The 20,598-nt window shown below is 56.6% G+C and overlaps 1 protein-coding gene across 3 annotated transcripts; it reads left to right on the top strand.

The window, feature by feature from the left end:
• Nucleotides 1–648: 648 nt before the first annotated feature.
• C15H16orf96 (chromosome 15 C16orf96 homolog) lies at nucleotides 649–20,505 on the top strand. 3 transcript variants are annotated; one of them, XM_006130616.5, is made up of 16 exons: nucleotides 649–1,071; nucleotides 2,671–2,775; nucleotides 3,490–3,570; nucleotides 4,637–4,723; nucleotides 5,418–5,571; nucleotides 7,040–7,125; nucleotides 7,967–8,077; nucleotides 8,894–8,968; nucleotides 10,103–10,267; nucleotides 16,094–16,212; nucleotides 16,738–16,800; nucleotides 16,914–17,009; nucleotides 17,467–17,644; nucleotides 17,957–18,056; nucleotides 18,630–18,722; nucleotides 20,317–20,505. In XM_006130616.5, the coding sequence occupies exons 1-16, from the start codon at nucleotides 649–651 to the stop codon at nucleotides 20,454–20,456; spliced, it is 2,076 nt and encodes a 691-aa protein (XP_006130678.3). In that variant the 3' UTR covers nucleotides 20,457–20,505. The 3 variants fall into 3 exon arrangements, 2 of the variants coding, with proteins under 2 accessions (XP_006130678.3, XP_089638348.1); XR_016350700.1 differs by lacking the exon at nucleotides 20,317–20,505 and having other exon boundaries at nucleotides 17,467–17,654; nucleotides 18,630–18,646; XM_089782222.1 differs by lacking the exon at nucleotides 18,630–18,722.
• Nucleotides 20,506–20,598: the final 93 nt, after the last annotated feature.

The following is a 20,598-nucleotide window of genomic DNA, read 5'->3' on the forward strand; positions in this document are numbered from 1 at the left end:
CCAACAGTGTGGAAGGGATAGAGAAATTTGTGCGGGTAACACAATGGAATCAGAATATGCTCATGCTCTGAGGAAGGGCATCTTGGGGTGTTTTATGCAGTCTAAGTCTTCCCCCAGAGGGGAGGGATTTGCCTTTGCCAGCAGTTTGTATTTCATCCCCAGGAGCGGAGTAAAATCCTGAGCATGAGAGAGACCAACACAGAACCTCAAGAACAATCGCTAGGTAACCGGCCACAGTTACCTCGTGCTCGCCACAACTGGGCTCTCCTGCTTCCAGGAGCACATTGCTCCATTCCAGCGCCAGGTGTCATGTGCGCGGGTTTGCCCTGGTCCACGGCCAAACAGCAGTGACTCACCCCATTCATCACCATCGCGCCACCTTCCTCAAGTTGTCCATCTCCTTTCAGATCTCTGCACGTTCCTTGGTATCCTAGCAACCAGCAGAAACTTTCCGAGCAGAGCTCAGACCAGGCGGATGCTCCCAGAAGCCAATCACATGCCCATGGCCGTGACTTATTAACTTTGAGCCTATCAGGGTATGTTATTGTGGATCCCTAGGACGACTAGTCCTGGGAACCACTTTGCTGTACGGAGGCCGCCTCGGAGCTCACCGTTGCTGGCCTCCCCAGGCCAGCGCCCAAAGGAAAAATGAGCTTCTCCATCACGTTTGCAGAGCTGGTGAACATCGCGATTGGCACGCCTGAGCTCGGCCATGTCAACTTCAACGCCCTGCACGTCCTGCTGCACAGCCTGCTGGAGCACCTGCAGCTGCAGGAGGCCAGGAGGGAGATCTCCAAGGAGGAGAGGGATTTTCTCCAGCCTGCTGCTAGCTTTGCAGCTGAACACCAGGGCCAGGAGCAGGCCTCCACAGAGAGGCAATCCAGCTCGCTCTTTCACCAGCTGCAGGAGAGGCTGACGAAGATTGAAAGCCAGCTGCTCCACCTGAACGCTCCCCCTACCACAGCCGAGCTGCTGACTCGCAGCCAGTCCCTCAACAAGCCTGCAGAGGAAATGTGGCAAATGATGCAGCTGAAGAAGAAGATGGAAATGAATGAGGAAGGAATGACGAAGGTGAGCCGGCCCTGCTTTGGCAGAGCTACTGGTTCCTTTCCCTCAGGTCTGTCAGGTGTAAAAGGTACTGCCCACAGATCCTGCCACAGGGCCGTGATCTGCCAAAGCCAGCTAGAGGGGGTGTCTGGTTCCCAGGAGCCCGGAGAGTGCAGGTGGGGACCATTGGCCATGGACTCTGGGAAATTTCTCTCCTAGGAATCTGAGCAGGGCTAACGCAGGTTCATCTGAGCAGTTTGGGTCTAGTCCATGGAGAAACTGAGTTAAAGAGCACTGGTTTGAGGTGGCCGATTTCATCACATGGGCAGCAGAGGATTCCCTCCGACTATTGTTAATCCGCTCCGGCAGAAAATGAGACACCAGGAACTGTTTCAGTCCCCGCTCTCCAGAACAGGCTCTGGCTATGCCTGTCCCTAGCAATCCCTCACTTGGGGACCCTTCTTGTGTCCCGAGAACTTCATTTCACGTTTGCTTTGGATTCCCCTGGTAGCAGCCTCAAGTCCTTAGCAGGGCTGCAATCCCAGAGGAAGGTCCCTCCTAGACCTTCCCCATAGCACATCCCTGCGACACGCCATGCCTCTGGGGAGGCGCTGAGCTGGATGAGGAAACCGGATGCCTGCTTCTCTGCTGCCCTGCCCCTTGTGTTAGCATTGACCGGGAGTGTAAAACGCCACCTCATCAGAATGGTGTCCCAGCCCCTGGGCACTGCTGGGAATGACTGCACCAAGGTAGAAGGCAGCAGGGAATCAGGCATGTCTCCTCCTGGCCCAACGCATGCAGCCATTCTGGACACATGGGATCAAGGGAGTAGCATTTACTTCCCTGGGAGAAGAAGGTCCAACCATTGCAGACGAGTAAGATGGGGGGTTGGGATGGGTGGAGTAAGGGCTCCAGCTGGGGGTGCAGGCTCTGGGGTGGGACCAGGGATGAGGTTTTGGGGTACAGGGGGAGGCAGGGCTGGGGAGGAGAGCTGGGGTGTGGGGGGGTAAGGGCTCCAGCTGGGGGTGCAGGCTCTGGGGTGGGACCAGGGATGAGGGTTTGGGGTGCAGAAGGTGACTCAGGTCTGGGACAGAAGGTTGGGGGTGGGCTCTGGGAGGGAGTTTGAGTGCAGGAGGGACTCTATGCTGGAGCAGGAAGTTGGGGTGCAGGATCCCGGCGGCTCTTACTGCAGCTCCTAGGTTGCCAGGTCTGTGAGTGGCCAGGGAGGCTCTGCAAGCTGCCTCTGCTTGCAAGCAGCTCCCAATAGTCTCAGTTCCTCGCCAGTGAGCACTACGGAGCTGGCACTCGGGCTGCATGTGGCACCTCCTGCCTTGGCCACCCATGTGCTAGGGGCCACAGGGACCTAGCAGCTGCTTCTGGGAGCCATGTGGCTCCAGGGCCGATAGGGAGCCTGCCTTAGCTGCAGGCTTTTATCGGTCCAATCAGCAGTGCTAATCAGAGCCACCAGGATCCTTTTCAGCTGGGCATTCTGGTCAAAACCTGGCCGCCTGGGTTGGCTGGCTGCCTGTCCATGCCGAGTGCTCGTGGCTTGTTCCCGGTCCTGCCCGGTCTGCTTTGAGCTGGTCCTGACGCCTTCCTTTGCTTGTCCACTTCACTCCTCAGGCCATGAATACACTGCAGGATCTGCTCACCAACATCTACTCCCTCCAAACCACTGTCAACACCTTCCAGCACGAGCTGGAGGTCTTGAAGGACAGCTTCCAAAAAGTACGTGCATCTGGGGCAGGGGGCAGCTGGGGGTACTGCTGCAGAGTTCTCCTGGCAAAGGGGCGCCCTGATGACTCAGTCACCCTCTGCACTGACTTGCCGGGAATCCGGTTTCTCTGCTCCCCAGAGCAGAGAGGACTGAAGGCGTTGGGGGTTTGAGCGAGACCCGACTGCTCCGGCTGGGGGATGCAGGATTGGAACAACAAACCCCCCCACTCGACAGACTTAAGTAGCCATGAAATCCTGAGCCCTGAGATAGCAACACGCGCGCTCTCGCTGCGTCCTTCCAGGGCTGCTCCTCTGGGCTCCTTTCCGACTCGGGTCCATGCTCTTCCTTGGGGAGCCAACCTTGGTCCCCCTGGTCCCTCTGCCTGGTCCTTTTGGGCAGAGGCAGGTGCTGATGTGCGGCTGGAAGCTGCCCCCTGCTGGGAACTGTCTGTATTAAACAGAGCTGGGTCCCCTTTCCTGCCTGAGCCCCTCCCGCTTTGTTCCCTGCGGGACCTCTCCTCCAACGCTCTGTCCCCCAGTTCCGGTCCAGCCAGTGAAGTCAGGACTGAGCCTCGGCTGAGCCAGGCATTAAACATGAGCTCTTGACGGTGCAGTTAGCTGGGTATTCCCTTGCCACTCCAGAGGGGTGGAGGAGGGCGGAGCTGGCAGGATGCCACTGGCTGCCCGTTCGCTCTGCCCATCACACCGATGTGGTTCGCTTCACAGGTCAACATGGATGAACTGAGAGAGCGGCTTGCCCAGCTGGACCAGCAGAGCCAGCTCATCCAAGCTATCCTGGACAGGCTGGTGAGTGGGGAGGCGGGGAGTCAGCGAGAAACTGCTGGCAAAGGGGCGTTGACCCAGTCGATTGGGAACGTTGGGAGATCGGCTTTTCAGAGCCATGTGCAGAGCGCGAGCTGCCCGACACCTCTGGATGTTCTGTTCAGCCCAGCAGGGCCCAGGGCTTAACGAGGCAGCAACACGTTCATTCGAGGCAAATCCATCCTCCCTGGTGAAATCCATCTCCTTTCACCTGCCAGCCGGGGGCTGTGTTTGCGGTAGTGCCTGTAACAAGCAGCCAAAGGGCACATGGGTATAATACACGCAGCCACACTCTGGGGTCAGCTCAGCTGTGTAGATGTTTCCATCTCCGAGCCATGGTCACCTGGTTGGAAGCTGGTCTCCTGCCAGCCCTGGCCTGTGTCCTGCTGCCGCTGGGCTCTGAGTGCAGCATTGGTGACCCTGCCCATCAGCATGGGTAGCTGTAAGCAGGGTGCCCGCAGGAAGGGTGACCGAGCACTCGGTGGGAGAGTTGGAAGGGTGTATCCTGGACTTGTCCCACCCTTTGCTTCTGAGAATGGCATTGGCCTGGGGGCCTGGAAGCCTTCGATCATCTGCAGTAACGCCCCAGCTGCTCACAAGTGGTAACAACCACACTCAGTCCATGGCCACATGCGTCTTTTCTAGGCCTCGCAGCCTGCTTTGAATTTGGCAGCTCGGCTCAGCCCTCCCTTAGCCTGGGTCTTGGGCAGGGTGAGATGCATTTGGTGCTGGAGCACACCCTGTTGGTTGGGAAGGGGGAATAGCACCGGGGCAGCTATACCAGGGAGGCTGGCTATAGAGCACACTATGGGTGTCACCACGCGGGATGCGTGTGTTGTCACACCTCCCTGTTGTGACACACCACCCCATGCTTGTCTCCAGTGAGGGCCCCTCCACACATTGCTGAATCTGCAGAGAGGTTTGGGTCTGGCGGGGGCAGGATCAGGCTTGTCCTGCGCGCCCTGTCACGGACGGCCCAGCTTTTGCTCTGATACAAAGCACAAGGCCATGCCTCTGCTGGGTAGCTCCTTTTGCCTTCCTCCACATGCAGGACAAGCTGGAGGCCCAGCTGAGCTCTTTGCCCGGGCAGGAAGACATAGTGAAGTGGAGCGCTCTCTTCAACTCGCTCTCCGCCACGGTAGGTACAGATTCTCGCCTGCCGGGGGGACCATACCCGGGCAGAGGGGTCGCTTCAGGCAGCACGGCGCAGAACCGCCTTGTGCTCCTGGGTGAATGGGGCAAGCCAGCTCCCCAGATTTACTGTTCACCATTGGATCAGATTTTCAGAGCCTGCCGAGTGAGTCAGTGCTGATTCACGCTGGGACCGAGACCATGGGGGGGCTCGTCATGGATCAGCTCCAATCCAGGGCACAAGAGGGTTGGTGCTTCTCTCTGGCAGGGAGGAGAATGCTGCAAAGTTAAAGCTTCAGGCCTCTCAGGTGGTGCTAGGTCACACTACACCCCTCTGGCATTGCACACATGCTCCTGGAACACAGCAGTGGCTCACCCCTTCATGACCACTCCTCAGCACATCCAGCGATGCCCTGGGGATTATTGCAGGGGTTGGTTACAGTCCCTAGTCAGTAGCACTTCTCTCTGGGCTACTGGGTCTCTGAAATTTAGGGGGAGCCGCTAGTAGCCCCAGCCCTGCACCCTGGAGTGCAGCAAACAGCAGCAGCCTGCAGCCTCACTCTGGGCACCCCTGAGCCCCAACACCAGCAAGTCTAGCTCCACTACCAGCTGATCTGAGCTCAGTAAGGCCGGGTGGTGGAACCGAGGCTGTAAAGGGAACCAGCCTGCCACAAAGCCGTCGCGGGGCTGTTTTCTTTCAGAGCCCCTCAGAACCGGGGCCCAACCTCGACGCGAAACGGGAGACGGTCAGAGAATCCCTTAGCAGGCTGAGCCAGCTACCGGACAAGCATGAAGCCTTGGGGAGCCGCATCAGCCTGCTGGAGAGTGAGCTCAAGCAGCAAGCGGATCGCCTAGGTGAGGCCCCAGTGCCCAGCTCCGCTCCTGGCCCCAGGCCTGTCTCCCAGGAGAAACCGGCGGTGTAGAGGGCAGCAAGAGACCAGCTCCTTCCTCCTGGACAGTCAGAGTCGTGCCTGGAAGGACACAAATGAGATTGGACAGCCGGCAGGGCCCAGCCCAGCCTGGGGGAGGGAGCCAGGGTGCGGGAAGTCTATACCGGCAGGGCCTAGCCTGGCTCCTGGGGAGGAAGCCAACATCTATCTGGCAGGGCTCAGCCCAGCTGTGGAGGAAGGAGACAGGGTCTATCTGGCCTGTCCAGGACCACAGGAAGGGAGATGGTCTATCTCACAGGCCCCAGCCTGGCTCTGGAAAAGAGACCCGGGGTCTATTCTGGAAGGGCCCAGCTTGGCTCCAGGGGAGGAGAACTGGGGTTTATCCTCGCAAGGCCCAGCCTGGCATTGAGCTGGTGTCTATCCCTGCAGGGCCCAGCCCAACTGTGGGGGAAGGAAAGCCGGCCCTCAGGGATGCGGAGCAAGGGACTTCCTTCGCCTGGGGACCTGGGCAGGGCCCCAAATGTGGCACCTTTCTTCCTACGGGTGTTGTTGGAGGCAGAGAGAGCCCAGTCTAGGGGGAGCATGCAGGGCTGGGAGCTGGGCCAAGCATCCCGAGAGTGAGGCTGGCAGTCAGGTCTACAGTCTGTCTGTAGCGTTGAGCTGCCCACGTTGGCCTTCCTAGCACTGACTCGCCAGGGAAGCATTGCTCTTGTGGTGAGGCCGACCCCGGGAGCATCCCACCTTGGACCGGGGGCTCCCATAGGGAAGCCTGAGGGCAGAGAGCAAAAGCACTGCTCCTCCAGTGACCACCAGCCTCACAGCAGAGGTGGGAACACAGCCCAGGCAGCTGTGTCCTCAGGAACACCCCTGTCCATGCCTATCACCCTGTATCCCACAGCCTGTGATGTCTCTCCAGCAGCAGCATGAGGCATTGTTTGGTGTTGAGCTAGCACCAATGCTGGGCTCCCCATATGAATCCATTGCTGAGTAGCTCCTAATGGGGCAGCTGGTGCTGGCACTCCTGGGTGGGCAGGGCTTGAACCCAGCCCCTTGGGGTCCCCCAGCCAATGCTCTACCCCCTAGGCCACTCGAGAATCCAGCCCACTGCCCTACATTCAGGGCGGCTGCTCTGGATTTCAAGCAAACCATCTCGCATGGCTTCTCTGCCGCTTGTTCCATGCACCATGCATGTGCCGTAACTGGGGGACATTCTCCCACCGCCGCTCTAGCACACTGGTGCAGCACCACTGGGAGCCCTAGTGCAGACAGCGCTGCGGCAGCTTCTGCCCTGCATGCGCCTGAGCAGTGGGGCTGCGGTAGGACAGCTGGCAGCTGGCTGGGCTGGAGCTGCACCTGTCATGTGACAGCGGAGGGGGAATTCCCATAAGCCCTCTGTGCAGACACAGCTTTGGTGTCTTTTCATTTGGTTCCAGACAAAACTGGGCTCACAGCTGCCGTCGCCGCTGAGCTGGAGAGAATGAAAGAGGACATCAGCAGCCTGCAAAGCAAGCAAGACAAGGTGAGCCGGGCCCGGGGCTGGGCTAAGAGGATGCACGAGGGTCTCTTGCAATTTTTTGCTCTTTCTGTTTTTCTTTTGCGTGTGTCACCAGTTCCCCAATGTTTGTCCCTGATCCTATGAGGACGCCTGTGAGGTTCCGTGTCATCTGGCCACTAAGCTCCCAGCAATCCTCACCACCCTGCTAGGGAAATAGTTTTTCCCAATATCCAACCTAGACCTCCCCCTCTGCAACTTGAGACCATCGCTCCTTGTTCTGCCATCTGCCCCCACTGAGAACAGCCTCTCTGGAACTCTCCTCCTATCAAATCCCCGCTCCCTCTTCTCTTCTGCAGACTAAATAAGCCCAATTCCCTCAACTCCAGTCCCCTCATCATTTTGGTTGCCCTTTGCTGGACCCTCTCCAATGCATCCACATCCTTTCTACAGTGGGGGCCCACAACTGGACGCAGTACTCCAGATGTGGCCTCACCAGTGCCGAAAAGGGAAGGACCATTTCCCGTCTGCACACTTTCTTGTTCTTCTCTGGCTCTTTATAAAAACCAGCTGCCCTCTGCCAGGCCCCGTTTGATAGGCTGTTAATGACGAACAGGTGGGTGGAACCAATTCCTGCTTACAGGTCCCATCCGCCCTGTCAGCCTTACTCTGAAATCCAGCCACTGGCCGCCAGCGAGGTCTCTGTCCTTGCAACACTTCCTGTTTCATGTTTGACCTTCCGAGGGGCAGGCTGTGCTTGGGGAATGCCCGATGCCCGAGCATCTGAAAGCCGGGCTCAGTCTGGGGGGCACAAGGCGGCGATTGCTGCCTGGGTGCCTGACACGGCGCCATTCCCGCCTCTCCTCAGGGGAAGGACTTGCAGAAGGACTTGCAGGCCCAGGTGCAGAAGCTGAAGGAGCAGTACGAGAAGCTGAAGAAATCCTCGGAGAGGCTGCTGAGCAACATGGGGGACTTCCAGGTAAGAGCAAATGCACCATGACCTTCCAGGCAACCCCCGAGCCGCAGCCAGGATCTGGCAGCAGGGCCCCGTGTGTCTGCCTGGCCAGCCTGCCGGGTGCAGAGCCATGAACGGCCTTGTGCATCCATCCTCTGGGGCAGTTTCCTGAGGGACCCAGAATTTTCCCTGGTAAGGGCCAGATTGTGGCTGGCTCTGGGGCACATGCAAGGGGAAGAGAAGGGTCCAGGAAGCCTTCCCCCTTGGTTCCCCCCATGGAGCCTTTGGTCTGCCTCCCATGGGGGGAACCAAGGGGGAAGGCTTCCTGGACCCTTCTCTTCCCCTTGCACGTGCCCCAGAGCCAGCCACAATCTGGCCCTTACCAGGGAAAATTCTGGGTCCCTCAGGAAACTGGCTTCTGGCTGATGGGGGACATCATAGGGACCCGGGACGGGGCTTAAATAGCTTGTGTGAAGTTTTCCTTTGGTCCCTTCATGACTTGTGGGATGCCACATGCTCCAGGCACGGAGGGGGAGCTGCCCAGGTTTCCCAGAAGGCACCGAGACCGACACATTTAGGCAGCAGCGCAAACATGGCTGAGGCGTGGTCCTGCGGTGAGGACAGCAGTGGTGCGGACGCAGCTCAGCCGTGCTCCTCGTTGCTGCGCCTGGTGGGAACGCCACCAACACTGCGGTGCCAGTGGGCAGATGGGGCGCAAGGGCCCAGGTGGGGGGAAAGTGACGTGGTCCAGTCCGTGCCACTCAAGGTCACAGACCGTGGGATGGCTTGTGACCCTAGCAACCTCCCTCCTTCTCCCTGGTGTGTTTTGCCTGTCCACAGAACCTGCGGGCGATGGTCCAGCAGCTGGACCTGAACAAAGCAGACAAGGCCCTGCTGGAGCAGGAGATGAACGTGGTGAGTGAAGGCACCTCATGGCCCCAATCTCAGGGCTAAGGGCTTATTCCCTCCCCACGATAACAACTTCGGCCTTGCAGTGCAGGGTCCAGCTCGGATCTCACTGGCCCAGGCACCGAATACGTTTCTCCCGCTGGTGCCCTTGACCATGCAGGCACCAGCTTGGCACTCACCCCACCCCATGTAGACAGGTCCTGGGGCTTGGGAAAGAGCACAAGGCAGAATCCACCAATGGGAATACATCTTAGCATGTAGCTCTTCAATTCTGACCATGATGAATGGAGCAGCCCTGCCTTTCCCCAGGGATCTCAGTGAGCCTCCGTCCCTGTTCTCCTTGTGGGCTCGCAGGGGATGCGGCGACTGCCTGGTCTCAGGACAGAAGCTACGGCTTTGATCAATTCCTCAGTATTGCTAGTTCTCTCTCTGCCCTGCTGTGAAAGGCGCTGGGGCCAAGCAGCCCTTCAAAGCGTAGCCCTGTCGCTTAGGCAGGCGAAGGAGACTAGGTATCTCTGTGGCGTTAGATGCACCAGGGCCTCGGGGTGCTAGACACTTAACTCTTTGTTTCTTGCCTGGGTCGAGGAGACCACCCCGGGAATCTGCCCCTCTTTTCACCCTCTAGACCCTATTCATGCCCTGCCACCACCCGGGCAGGCCCATCCTCTTCCTCCAGGATGGGATGGGAGCTCTCAGCCCCATGCAGGGGTTGTGCAGCACCTGGCAGAACTGGGCCCTAATCCCTGCCCCCTCCTCCCCCCCCCCACAGGCTGAGAGATGTGGGAGCCTGTAGTTGGTACCAAATCCGTCTGGTCCTCAGCCTGAGGAACCTGGACCAGCCTTTAAATGGTGGCAGAGTTCCTCCAGAAACTGCTTCCTTCCAGTGCAGGGGAACTCACCAGCCCCGTCCTTAGCAATGCTGCATGTGCCCCTTACTAAGAGCTCAGCAGCTTCTGCTCCAGAATTGCAGCTCTTCCCTGCCCCCCTGCCTCCCGGTACTTTTGCAGGAAAGCCCTAGCTTGTAGCCTCTTTGCAGGCTGCAGCCATGAGGCAGGGGCAGTGGAATTGCAGGCTCTGACGAGGTCTGAGTCCCTGTGGCACAGCGCAGCCCCTCCCTCTAAAACGCTGCCTCCCCGTTAGAAAGCAGACAAGAGTGCACTGGAGGCCATGGTGAACCACGGGGAGCTGCAAAGCGCCACAGCTCAGCTGAGCGACATGATGCAGGATCTGCTGCAGAAGATGTCCCTGCAGGACAAGGACTGGCAGAAGGCACTGGAGAAGCTCTTCACTGACATGGACTCCAAGGTAGCAGCGTCAGCTGGGAGGGAAGGGGTAGCCAGCACATGAGGCAGGGGCTTCATTTTGAATTGGGGGGGGGGGGGAGGGACTTGAACCATTATAAGGCTTCTTGGGCACTTGAAAGCTCAAGTGTTTTGGCAGATAACTTAGCAATGAGCTGGCAGGAGCACTGTATCTAATTCCTATATAACCAATAGAAAATGGAATAAATATTTGACCCACTCAGCTCTAATTCCAGTATATTCTGACATCTGGAGGCAAATCTCTTATGGGATATTGGTTACGGTTGGAAATGTAATGCAAATTCGTACTTTGTTACTGACTCTCAGGAGAGACCCCACCAGAATTCCTGGGCTCTAGCTCCGCTCTGGGAGGGGAATGGGATCCGGTGGATCCCAGGGAAGCAGACACATCGGGGTTCTATATTAGAACATAAGAACGGCCACACTGGGTCAGACCAATGGTCCATCTAGCCCAGTGTCCTGTCTGCCGCCAGTAGCCAGGTGCTGCAGAATCCCATGATCCATCCCATCACCCATTCCCAGCTTCTGGCAAAAGGAGCTCTAGGGACCCCCAGCCCATCCTGGCTAATAGCCATTGATTAACCCATCCTCCATACACTTACGTTCTTTTTTGAACTCTGTTATAGTTTTGGCCTTCACGACACCCTCTGGCAGAGTTCCCCAGGTTGACTATGAAGAAACACTTTCTTTTGTTTGTTTTTTTTACCTGCTGGGTCATTGAGTGGCCCCCTAGTTCTTTTGTTCTGTGAAGGAGTAAATAACAGCTGTTCCACACCAGTCATGATTTTATAGACCTCTCTCATATCCTCCCTCATTCATCTCTTTACCACAGTGAAAAGTCCCAGTCCTTTTAAATCTCTCCTCATACGGAAGCTGTTCCATTTCTGTGGCCCTTCTCTGTGCCTTTTCAAAATCCAACAGATCTTTTTTGAGATGGGGTGACTAGCTCTGCATGCAGTATTCAACAGGTGGGCGTACCATGGATTAATATGGAGGCAATATGATATTGTCTGCCTTATTCTTGATCCCCTTTTTTTTAAAAAAACGATCCCCAACCTTCTGGTAGCTTTTTTTACTGCTGTTGAGCAGATGTTTTCAGAGAACACCTCACCATGACTGCACAATCTCTTTCTTGATGAGTAACAGCCAATTTAGACTCCATCATTTTGTACGTATACTAAGGGTTATGTTTTGATGCATGCATTGCACGTTGCATCTATGAACACTGAATTTCATCTGCCCTTCTGTTTCACAGTTACCCAGTTTTGTAAGATCCCTTTGTGACTCTTCGCAGTCTGCAATGGACTTATCTATCTTGAGTGAAATTTTGTAGAACTCATCATATCTATCACACTCCAGGGCTGTGTCTAGACTGGCCAGTTTTTCCGGAAAATCAGCCGCTTTTCCGGAAAAACTTGCCAGCTGTCTACACTGGCCGCTTGAATTTCCGCAAAAGCACTGACTTCCTACTGTAAGAAATCAGTGCTTTCTGCAGAAATACTATGCTGCTGCCGTTCGGGCAAAAGTCCCTTTTGCGCAAAACTTTTGTGCAAAATGGCCAGTGTAGACAGCTGAGATTTGTTTTGCGCAAAAAAGCCCCGATCGCGAAAATGATGATCAGGGCTTTTTTGTGCAAAAGCGCATCTAGATTGGCCACCATGCTTTTCCGCAAAAAGTGCTTTTGCGGAAAAGCGTCTGTGCCAATCTAGACGCTCTTTTCCGAAAATGCTTTTAACAGAAAACTTTTCCATTGAAAGCATTTCCGGAAAATCATGCCAGTCTAGATGTAGCCCAGCTGTGCTGCAGTTAAGAGCTCTATGTAGGGTCAAGACATGCGCTTGAGCAGACCTCCGGCATGAAACTCAGGAGGGGCAAGAACCCCCCTTTCCCCTAAAATGGTACCCCGACATGCTGTGAAATCACTACACGCCACAGCAAGGACGGGCACCAGGAGCAGTTGAACAGGATGTAAAACACCATCAGCCTGATCTTCCTTACACACTGCGTAAACAGAGAGACTCTGGACCATGCTGGAGTGAAACTGACGTGAGACCAGGATCCCTCTCCCTGCTGCCCCCTTCCCTGCAGTCAGTTCCATGAGTAAACAGCCTCCTGCAAGGGCAGTGGGGCTGACAACCCCCATGGGCCCTGGGGCGAGGTGTGGGGAGGCCTGGCACCGCACCCCCAGAAGGGGCAGGACCTTGGGCAAAAGGGGTGGGGCTGGGGGCAGGCAGCCCTCAGCGCCACCCAGACTATGGCGTGTGCCCCACCCCCAACCCTCAGAGCTGCACAGAGTGGTGCTTTGGCGGCGATTCAAAGGGGGCCGGGATACCTTTGAATCACTGGGCCCCAGGGCAACTGCCTCCCTTGTCGCCCTCCCACCCCGTCAGCAGGCCTGTACACAGGGTCAGGCTGACCAGCCCTGCTCTGTAAGGGCCAGGCCTCACTTTGTTCCATTCAGGTAAATGGACTCACTCCCAATAGCAGCAGTGTGTGGCCCACATATTCCCTTCTATCTCAGACCTGCTCCAAGATCATCTGCCCTGGCCCTGGGGCACTAATGTGGCAGGGTTCTCCCCTCGGAGGGAGCATCTGCCCCTGCTTTCGGGCCCTGTCCTGATACCTCTCTAAGGGCTCCATTCAGCTATGGAGAGAGAAGGGCATAGGCCTAGGCCCCATGCTCTCATCACTGCTGGCTGCACTGTGCATTGATGGCCCCTTACTGCTGCTGGCAGGGCAGGTAAGTCTGAGTCCGTCTTTGCCTGTTGGCTGTCCCAAAACGATTTGGAGTAAGCAGAAAAGGCACAATTCTTTGTCCAGTTTCAGGCAGAACGGACAGATTAGGCTCAGGATGTCGCTGAGGGTTTTGTCCTTCCTTTGAAGATACACATATCAAAATTTTGTCCATGACAACTACAGCTCCATGTGTGCTTGTGTAACCCACACACCTAGGCTATGTCTACACTGGCGGCTTCTTGTGCAAGAACATCTTGCGCAAGGGTTCTTGTGCAAGTAGTCTTGTGCAAGAAAACATCCACATGGCCATGTGCGAGCTGTGCTTTTGCGCAAGAGCGCCCATGGCAGTATGGACACTCTCTTGCGCAAGAAAGCTCCGGTGGCCATTTTAGCCATAGGGCTTCCTTGCACAAGAAATCTCTGCTGAGCGTCCACACTGCCTGCTTGCACAAGAGCTCCTGCGCAAGAGGGCTTCCGTCTGTTAAAAAAGAGTGTAGCTCTTGCGCAAGAAGCCCTCTCTCACCACGCCGTACTGTAAATTTCCTTGTGCAAGAGCGGGCGGGCAGTGTGGACGCTCTGCAGATTCTTGCACAAGAACCCACAAGTGTAGACGTAGCCATAGTGTGGTTCACTGACCAATGCAGTGGTACCTAGACCACAGTAACAGATAAGACCAAGAGACCTCTACAGCATGGACTAGAAGCGAGCTGGCTTTTAGTTCAGAGGGTAGAAGCTCCTCTACTAAACTTCAAAGGTCCCAGGTTCAAATCTGCCTGGTGGTTACACTAGTTAACAGTTTTGCCGTCCGTCTTTGAAAATGTTCTGGTGCGCTAGCAATCCCAGCAGGTAAACTTCAAAAGCAAATCCCCAGAACGGTGTGATAAATGTACTCAGTTCAGCACTTCCTTTGGAATTTGCCAGAGTCCATTAGAGACATCCAGCTTGGAGAACACGGTAGCTCCTTTCTCTTTGGGGGGAGGAAGGGGTAGGCCAGCCTATGTTGGGAGGATATATGCTGGATATATTTTCTCAGTATGCCAATCCACTCCATTCTCTTTAATTCCGTTTCCACTTTATGACAGGAACCTTGCCAGTTGTAGGGCTCAGCATTTTTTCTTCAGGCGATTTGTACAGCCGCTCCTTTCATACATTCAATATCACAAAATACTCCATCGAGTTCTGTCCCCTTTCTCCCTGGGCTCACCCAGGGTGCCATGCTGCTGTAGGTCTGTGGTCCTTTGATCACACCCATTCTGCATGTGCAGCTTTCATGTTTGTAAGTTGTTTCTGTGATGAACTGACCGTTGAGTTCACAACACTGCTGGGGCTAGTCAGAGCTGTTTTGGGTGACTTCAGCTCTGAAAGGGGAACAAGGTGGTTAAAAATCCCATCTGATAGGACTGTCAGCTCCAGAATCAATTTTAAAGTCAATAGTCTTGCTGTGACTCCAGTTTCACTCCCCAGGCAGGTTCTGTGTTTTCCTGGAAGCCAGAGCATTTGATTGAGTCACGCCCGGACTGATTTTGTGCTGCAAACAGTTACAGAGTGTCCGTATTTTGTGCATGAATTTCCCTGTGAATCTCTAGCTGGACATGCATCATTTCCTGGAATGTGACTTTTTCTACACCAGGTATATGTAGGGTGGAATTTGACCTGCTTAGCCTGCGAGTTCTTTCTTCTTGCTTCAGGGGTTTCATGAGACTGGCTTTTAACAATCAACTGTGTGTTTATAGCTTTTAAGCAACTTTCAGGTTTTTCAAGTTGCTCCTACCTTTGATTGTGCTGTCTGACTAGTTCACACTGCATTGTTATTATCTGTATAGCTGTGTAACAGGGTTAAATCTGTCTTCAGCTGCAGATCTTATGTTAATTCAGTAAGGAGCCTGGTTCTGATATTTTCACATTTTGAAATCCCAAATTCAGTTTTCAGCTAATGCATGCAGAACTCTTATAAAAGTTTCAATCTTTTCCCCTCATTTCATCTCATTTAGAGAGTGTCCATCTTGTTAGTCTTTAAAGTGCTACATTGTCCTGCATTTTCCCCTCATTTCATGAATTCTCTGGTGAAAACATGTTTTTCATAAATCACATTTCTCTGAGGCATAAGATACACATCAGACATAGCTAGAACACTTTCCTAGTCATCTTTGTGCCTGTCTCCAATAAACTGAAAGGATTTAAAGCTATGCTTTGCCTCATTTCCCGTAGCATAAATTAAAGATGATTCCTATACATCTCCAGGTAACTGGTGGAGTTTTGTAGCAATTTGAAATCTTGCAAAATATTGCTTCCAGTCTGTCCTCAGTGAAGGTTTGTCAAAACCCCAGTTCTCTAGGGCAGTGGTCCCCAACGTGGTGCCCGCCGGGCCATTTATGTGCACCCGTGGAACAATCTGGGCTGGCCCCGCCCCCGGGCACATGCCGGTGCTGGCCCCAGGCGCATGAGCGGCCCCTGTCCCAGGGTTGCGGCACATGCCGGTGCCGGCCCCAGGCGCACGGGTGGCCCCTGCGCGGGGTCGCAGCACATGCCGGTGCCAGCCTGGGCTCATGGGTAGCCCCTGCCCGGGGTCACGGCACATGCCAGTGCTGCCTCCGGGCGTACGCGTGGCCCCGCCCCCGGGCACGTGGCCTGTGAGCGGCCCCACCCCCGGGCGCCCGGCAGCCCCAAAAGTTTGGGGACCACTGCTCTAGGGCATTGAAGAGTGGAATGTTGATGAGTTCCTGCAATCTTTGTTGCTTTGTTCCTTCCGTTTGTTCTGGCACTAGTTTACTTCTGACATCATGTCACGTACTTCTTGTAAACGGTCGGTCGTCTGCAGGACTGCTACTAGCAAGTCAGGCTTCTGTATCAGATTACCACAGAGATTACTTCTAAGAGAGATACACATCAGATGTGTTCACTGTAAAATCCTTCAGTGCTCTGCCAGGCATGGCTGAGATTAGCTTAAATTAGGTCTTTTACAGACAATGGCTGAATAGTACGATACACTTTAGCATTCCAGTACAGGGGCAGTAAGGTGCAGACTGACAGAGATCCCTGCTGCTGTTTCTTTCCCTCTTCCCACTCTCTGCAGCTGGACCGCATGGCCCTAGACCCTCTGCGGAAGCAGCTGGAGGAAGTGTGGAAGTTCATTAAGAAATATCTGAGTGAGGGCCCCCGCTTTGATGCTGACAGTGCCGCTGGCTTTAAAAGGTGAGTGGCTGAGAGGCAGGGTCCTGGGGAGGGGGACCGGAGCCTCTCTGCCTTGGAGAGATCCCACCAGAGCAGCTGGGCTGTAACCCATCAGGGCCTGCCGTAAGTCTAACAAGCTGGTCCACATCCCTTCCACTTGCCCCCACACAGGGTCCCACCGTGTCAAAAGCCAAGGACAGGTTAGGGTTAGGAGACTGGCCGGAGGAGGGAGTTCATATTCCTCTTTCACTCTTGCCCAAGGTAGGAATGATTGCCCTGGGCTTCTGCTCTGTCACAGAGGGGCTCTAGAAAGCCAGGCTGGGACCCAGGTGACCTGGCTTCTGGTTCTGGCTCTGCTCCTGACCTACTGAGGGACCCTGAACGAGTCACTTCCCCGCTGTGCAAGTTCTTCAAAGGAGGGACAGGCTCTCACCGGGCATGTCCAAAGCCCTGACTTCATTTGTAGCTCTAGGGGCCACCGAGATACAAATACTGTTTCACAGCTAGAGCCAGGGCCGCCTGTGAGCTCTGCTGTGTCTGTTGCAGGCAGCTCTTTGAGCGAGTGAGGTGCATTTCCTGTGACAGACCCGTGGCCATGATGACTGGGCCGTGAGTACAAAGCAACCCCACTTTCCTGCGGTTCTGCCTGAGCCCGGCGAGCCCCGGTCATGTCCAGGAGGGGGCACTGTTGGGCTTTTTTTCATACCGTTACTTCCCTGCAGACACCTGGTGACTGTCCGAAAAGCAAATCTGTTCTCCCGGCCGCGTCCCGCCAGTGCCAATGGCTACGAGTACCTGGCACTTCAGCAGCAAGCAAGGTGAGCAATTCCTAGTCTCCCCATGGCTACAAGTCTCCTCTCGCGTGCATCTGCTGAGGGATGGGCCAGGGACCTGGCTTCTCCCTGGCCTGCATGCCACCTCTGCAAGACGGCCACCACGGGCAGTAGGTTCATGTCCCCTGGCTCTCGCACACGCTACCCCAGGTACTGCTTTGACCAGGGCAGAAATTAATCACGCCAGGGGAATTTAAACCAGCTCGCAGAGCTATCAGCTTGCTGGCCTGGCAGCAGAACTGCCCCCTGCTGGAGCCAACAGGCACCAGCACATCACCCCTGCAGCACCTGGCTTAGCCTGAGGTTTCTCCTCCACCTTTGGAGCTCTCGGAGACGCCCTGAGCTGGTCCAAGGAAGCTCCAAGTTCCTGGCGGCACAGCCCGGCTAGATCTCAAGAGCTCAGGGTTTCACGGCAGGCTGGCTACTTTCTCCTTTCCCCCAGGGAGCAAGCTTTGGAGGGCAAAGAAGGGCGTGAACTGACCAGCCGTGGGCATCTCCCCTCGCAGCAGTGCTGGCAATGCCAAGGGCACATCCCCTACCCTGTCAAGCGATTGTCCAAGACGAAGGCTCTTACCACCATGTACCCCTACGGAGACCCGACAGTCCTCACCTACGATAACGTAAGATAACGTAAGCCAGGCTATCGTAGGTGAACTCCCCCGCCACCACCCTAACCTTTAGCTCCGTTGTCTTGGGGAGTGTCAGGCCGAGGGCTGGCTTGGGGAGACGTGGCCGCCAGGAGACCTGCTGGAGGGGACTGACTTGGCAGAGGGGCAGGGGCTGTGGGCGAGAGGGTTAAGACAGGTGGTGCTGGGAGGCTGATGGCAGAGGGTGTGGAGGGAGAGATTAAAAGCTGGGAGGAAGCCGGGGGCCTGGTGCGGGGAGAGCCGCGTTCACATACAGCCCATACCATGGTGTGTTCTTCCCTACAGAACGAAGTGGATATCCTGGGCATCAATGGGGTTCTCTACAAGGGCAGGGTGAGCTCGCTGACAGCGAACCGGAGCCCCTCCCTGGAGAAGGAGTACTCAGGTGTGGCTGGAGGGGCCGCTCCCCTGATGGGGCAGGGCAAGGGGGGCAGCCCGTGGGCCAAACTGCACTGGAATGGGGATGTGGAGACGGCACTTCCCAGCATGCAATGCGCTAGCTCCAGGGGCGCGAGAGGCTCAGCCCAACAGGGCGCATCGCAGGCTGGGATCGGGAGGCAGGATGGGCGGCCCTGAAGACTAAGGGGGCTGCGCTCAGCGGCCATAGCGGGGTCTCGGGGCAGGCCCCTCGGCTGGGCAGTTTGGGCACTAGGCGGTAACTGATGGACACACGCACGTGGCCAGCGCACCCGAGTGCTGCCGTGAGCAGCTGTGGGGACAGCACCTCAGACACCCACATGGGGGCTTCACAGGACCCCCCAGCGCGATTCCGCTCCACACACGCAGGGTCAGCACGAGGTGGCTGCTCAGCGGTGAGGTCTCCTCCCAGTAGCCATGCACCCCCCCCGCTCTCGCGCTGTCCCTACTGAACTGGCCTCCCCGCACTCCCTCTGCCGCTTGGACACGGCTTTGGCCCCTGCCCACACTAACTGGTCGCTTTCAATTCTTCATGCCGAAGGAGCAAAGACTCCCCAGCCGCCCACCAAGCCCGGGATGGAAAGGACACGCTCTGCCACCTCCTATGGCAGCCACTATGTGTCACCCTATGCATGTGAGTGCTGGCGTCCCTGCGGGGAGCCACCCCGAGCAGCCATGGAGAGGGGTGGGTCAGGGCCAGTGTTCCCTGTAAGCTGGGCGCTTGGTGGCCACCCAGGAGAGATTTGGATGCCACCCAGTGGATTAGCAGAGTCCCGCTTGCATATGTTCCTAGTGGTGGTGCATATCTCTGCATGCCTCAGTGCACAGAACAAAATTTAATCCGCACATAGATGGAAAACATTAGAGGGAACAGTGGTCGGGGCCTGCCTCTCCTGGCACTACAGTGCTGCTCCGGGGGTTCCCACAGAAATCCGTGCCTGTGAAAGGGGGGGGAGTGCGTATGGCAGGCTTCTGACATGGGGAACAGCCAGGTTCGCACAGCAGGACAACATTCTTGTGTGGCAGCCTCCGCACAAGCTGGGAAGGCAGGCAGAGGGGGCAGGCCATGGCAGGGGGCACTAGGAAGGACGTGACAAGAAGGGCCTCGGCACCCCATGGGGCTCTGGCAGAGCAGGGGCTGTGGCTGCAGTGGAGAAGGCTCTTGCACCAAGACAGTGGCGGATCGTGGGGAGGGTTGGGCCGTGGCACAGGCTGGGCAGGTGCTGGATGGGCAGAGGCTGGATAAAAGCCGAGGGGTGGGTTGCAACTATGCAGGATGGATCTGAGCTCCGGAGAACAAACTGCTAGGCTGGCCGTCAGGCTCACTGCCCTGGAGCAGCACAGAGCTCCAGCTGCCCTCGGCCTAGGGCTGGCAGATCCTGCTGGGGGCTGCCGTCCACATCTGGGGGATGAGTCGGGGGTGTGTGTGTGTGAGTGTGAGAGACTAGGCAATGAACGGGAGCAACCAGTCCCACGACTAAGCCAGCGGGCAGCAAGCGCCCTGCCGTGGTGCCAAGCAGCCCCTAGGGTTGCAGGTGTCTAGTTTTGAACCAGACAGTCCGGTATTTGAGGTTTCTCTCCAGGAAACAAACTGAGAAAATAGCGGACATAGAAATGTCTGGTATTTTCTAATTGAGTTAATTTTATTATTATCAGGAGTATCTGTACGTAGTTGCGTACTGCCTGGCAGACACACACACTCTGCATGAGCACGTCTACCAGCCAGGCAGTACGCAACTATACGGGGGGGGCAAGGCCGGGGCAGGGTGGAATCCCGGGGCCGGACTCACTCATGCTCCGCCAGGACCATGCGCGGGACGGGCAGCACCCCGGGATCTGTGTGCGCCTGAGTCAGCCCTGCTCCCCGATTCTCTCCAGCTGCCAGAGGAACCCTGCTGAGGCCAGCCCTGGAGAGGGGGCAGGAACCAGGCCCTGGCTCTAGCTTGCACCAGTCCTCCCATCACTGTGGGCTCTGGCCCACTCAGCTCATCATCCCACAGGCAGAAGTTGGGGGAGGCAGGGCCCTGCAGCCTCTACACAGAACCCCCCCAGCTGCCATGGGCCTTGCGAGTGGGCTGGCTTCCCTGTTTCACCTCCTTTAGCCCCAGGGCTGGCTGTAAAGCCCCCTCCGCCCAGTAACCATGACTCCCTGGCACTGGGGGAGGTGCCCTGCCCCACCCAGGCCAAGGGCTAAGCCTTGCGCCTTTCTGTCCCTCTGTGCGTTGCAGCCTCTGTCATCCGGATGAGGGCCGCGTCCGCAGGGAGCAAGTCACAGCCTGCCCAGGAGCTGCCAACCTGCACCGTGCAGGTGAAGACCGGTGAAGACCCGGGGCAGCTGCCAAGCAAGGGGGGGGTGGCCAGCCCGTGAACCGCACAGGGCTATGGCAACTCCTCGTCCTACCCCCCCTTCTCCCCCCCCCCCCCATGTACATATCGTGCTCTGTCGCCACACAGGGCGGCCGTCGCCGGGTGTCCCTGCTGCGCCTGGCTCCTGGAGGGCCGGACCCGCA

This window comes from Pelodiscus sinensis, chromosome 15 (assembly GCF_052426305.1).
Source record: "Pelodiscus sinensis isolate ZL-2025 chromosome 15, ASM5242630v1, whole genome shotgun sequence".
Classification (NCBI taxonomy): domain Eukaryota; kingdom Metazoa; phylum Chordata; order Testudines; family Trionychidae; genus Pelodiscus; species Pelodiscus sinensis.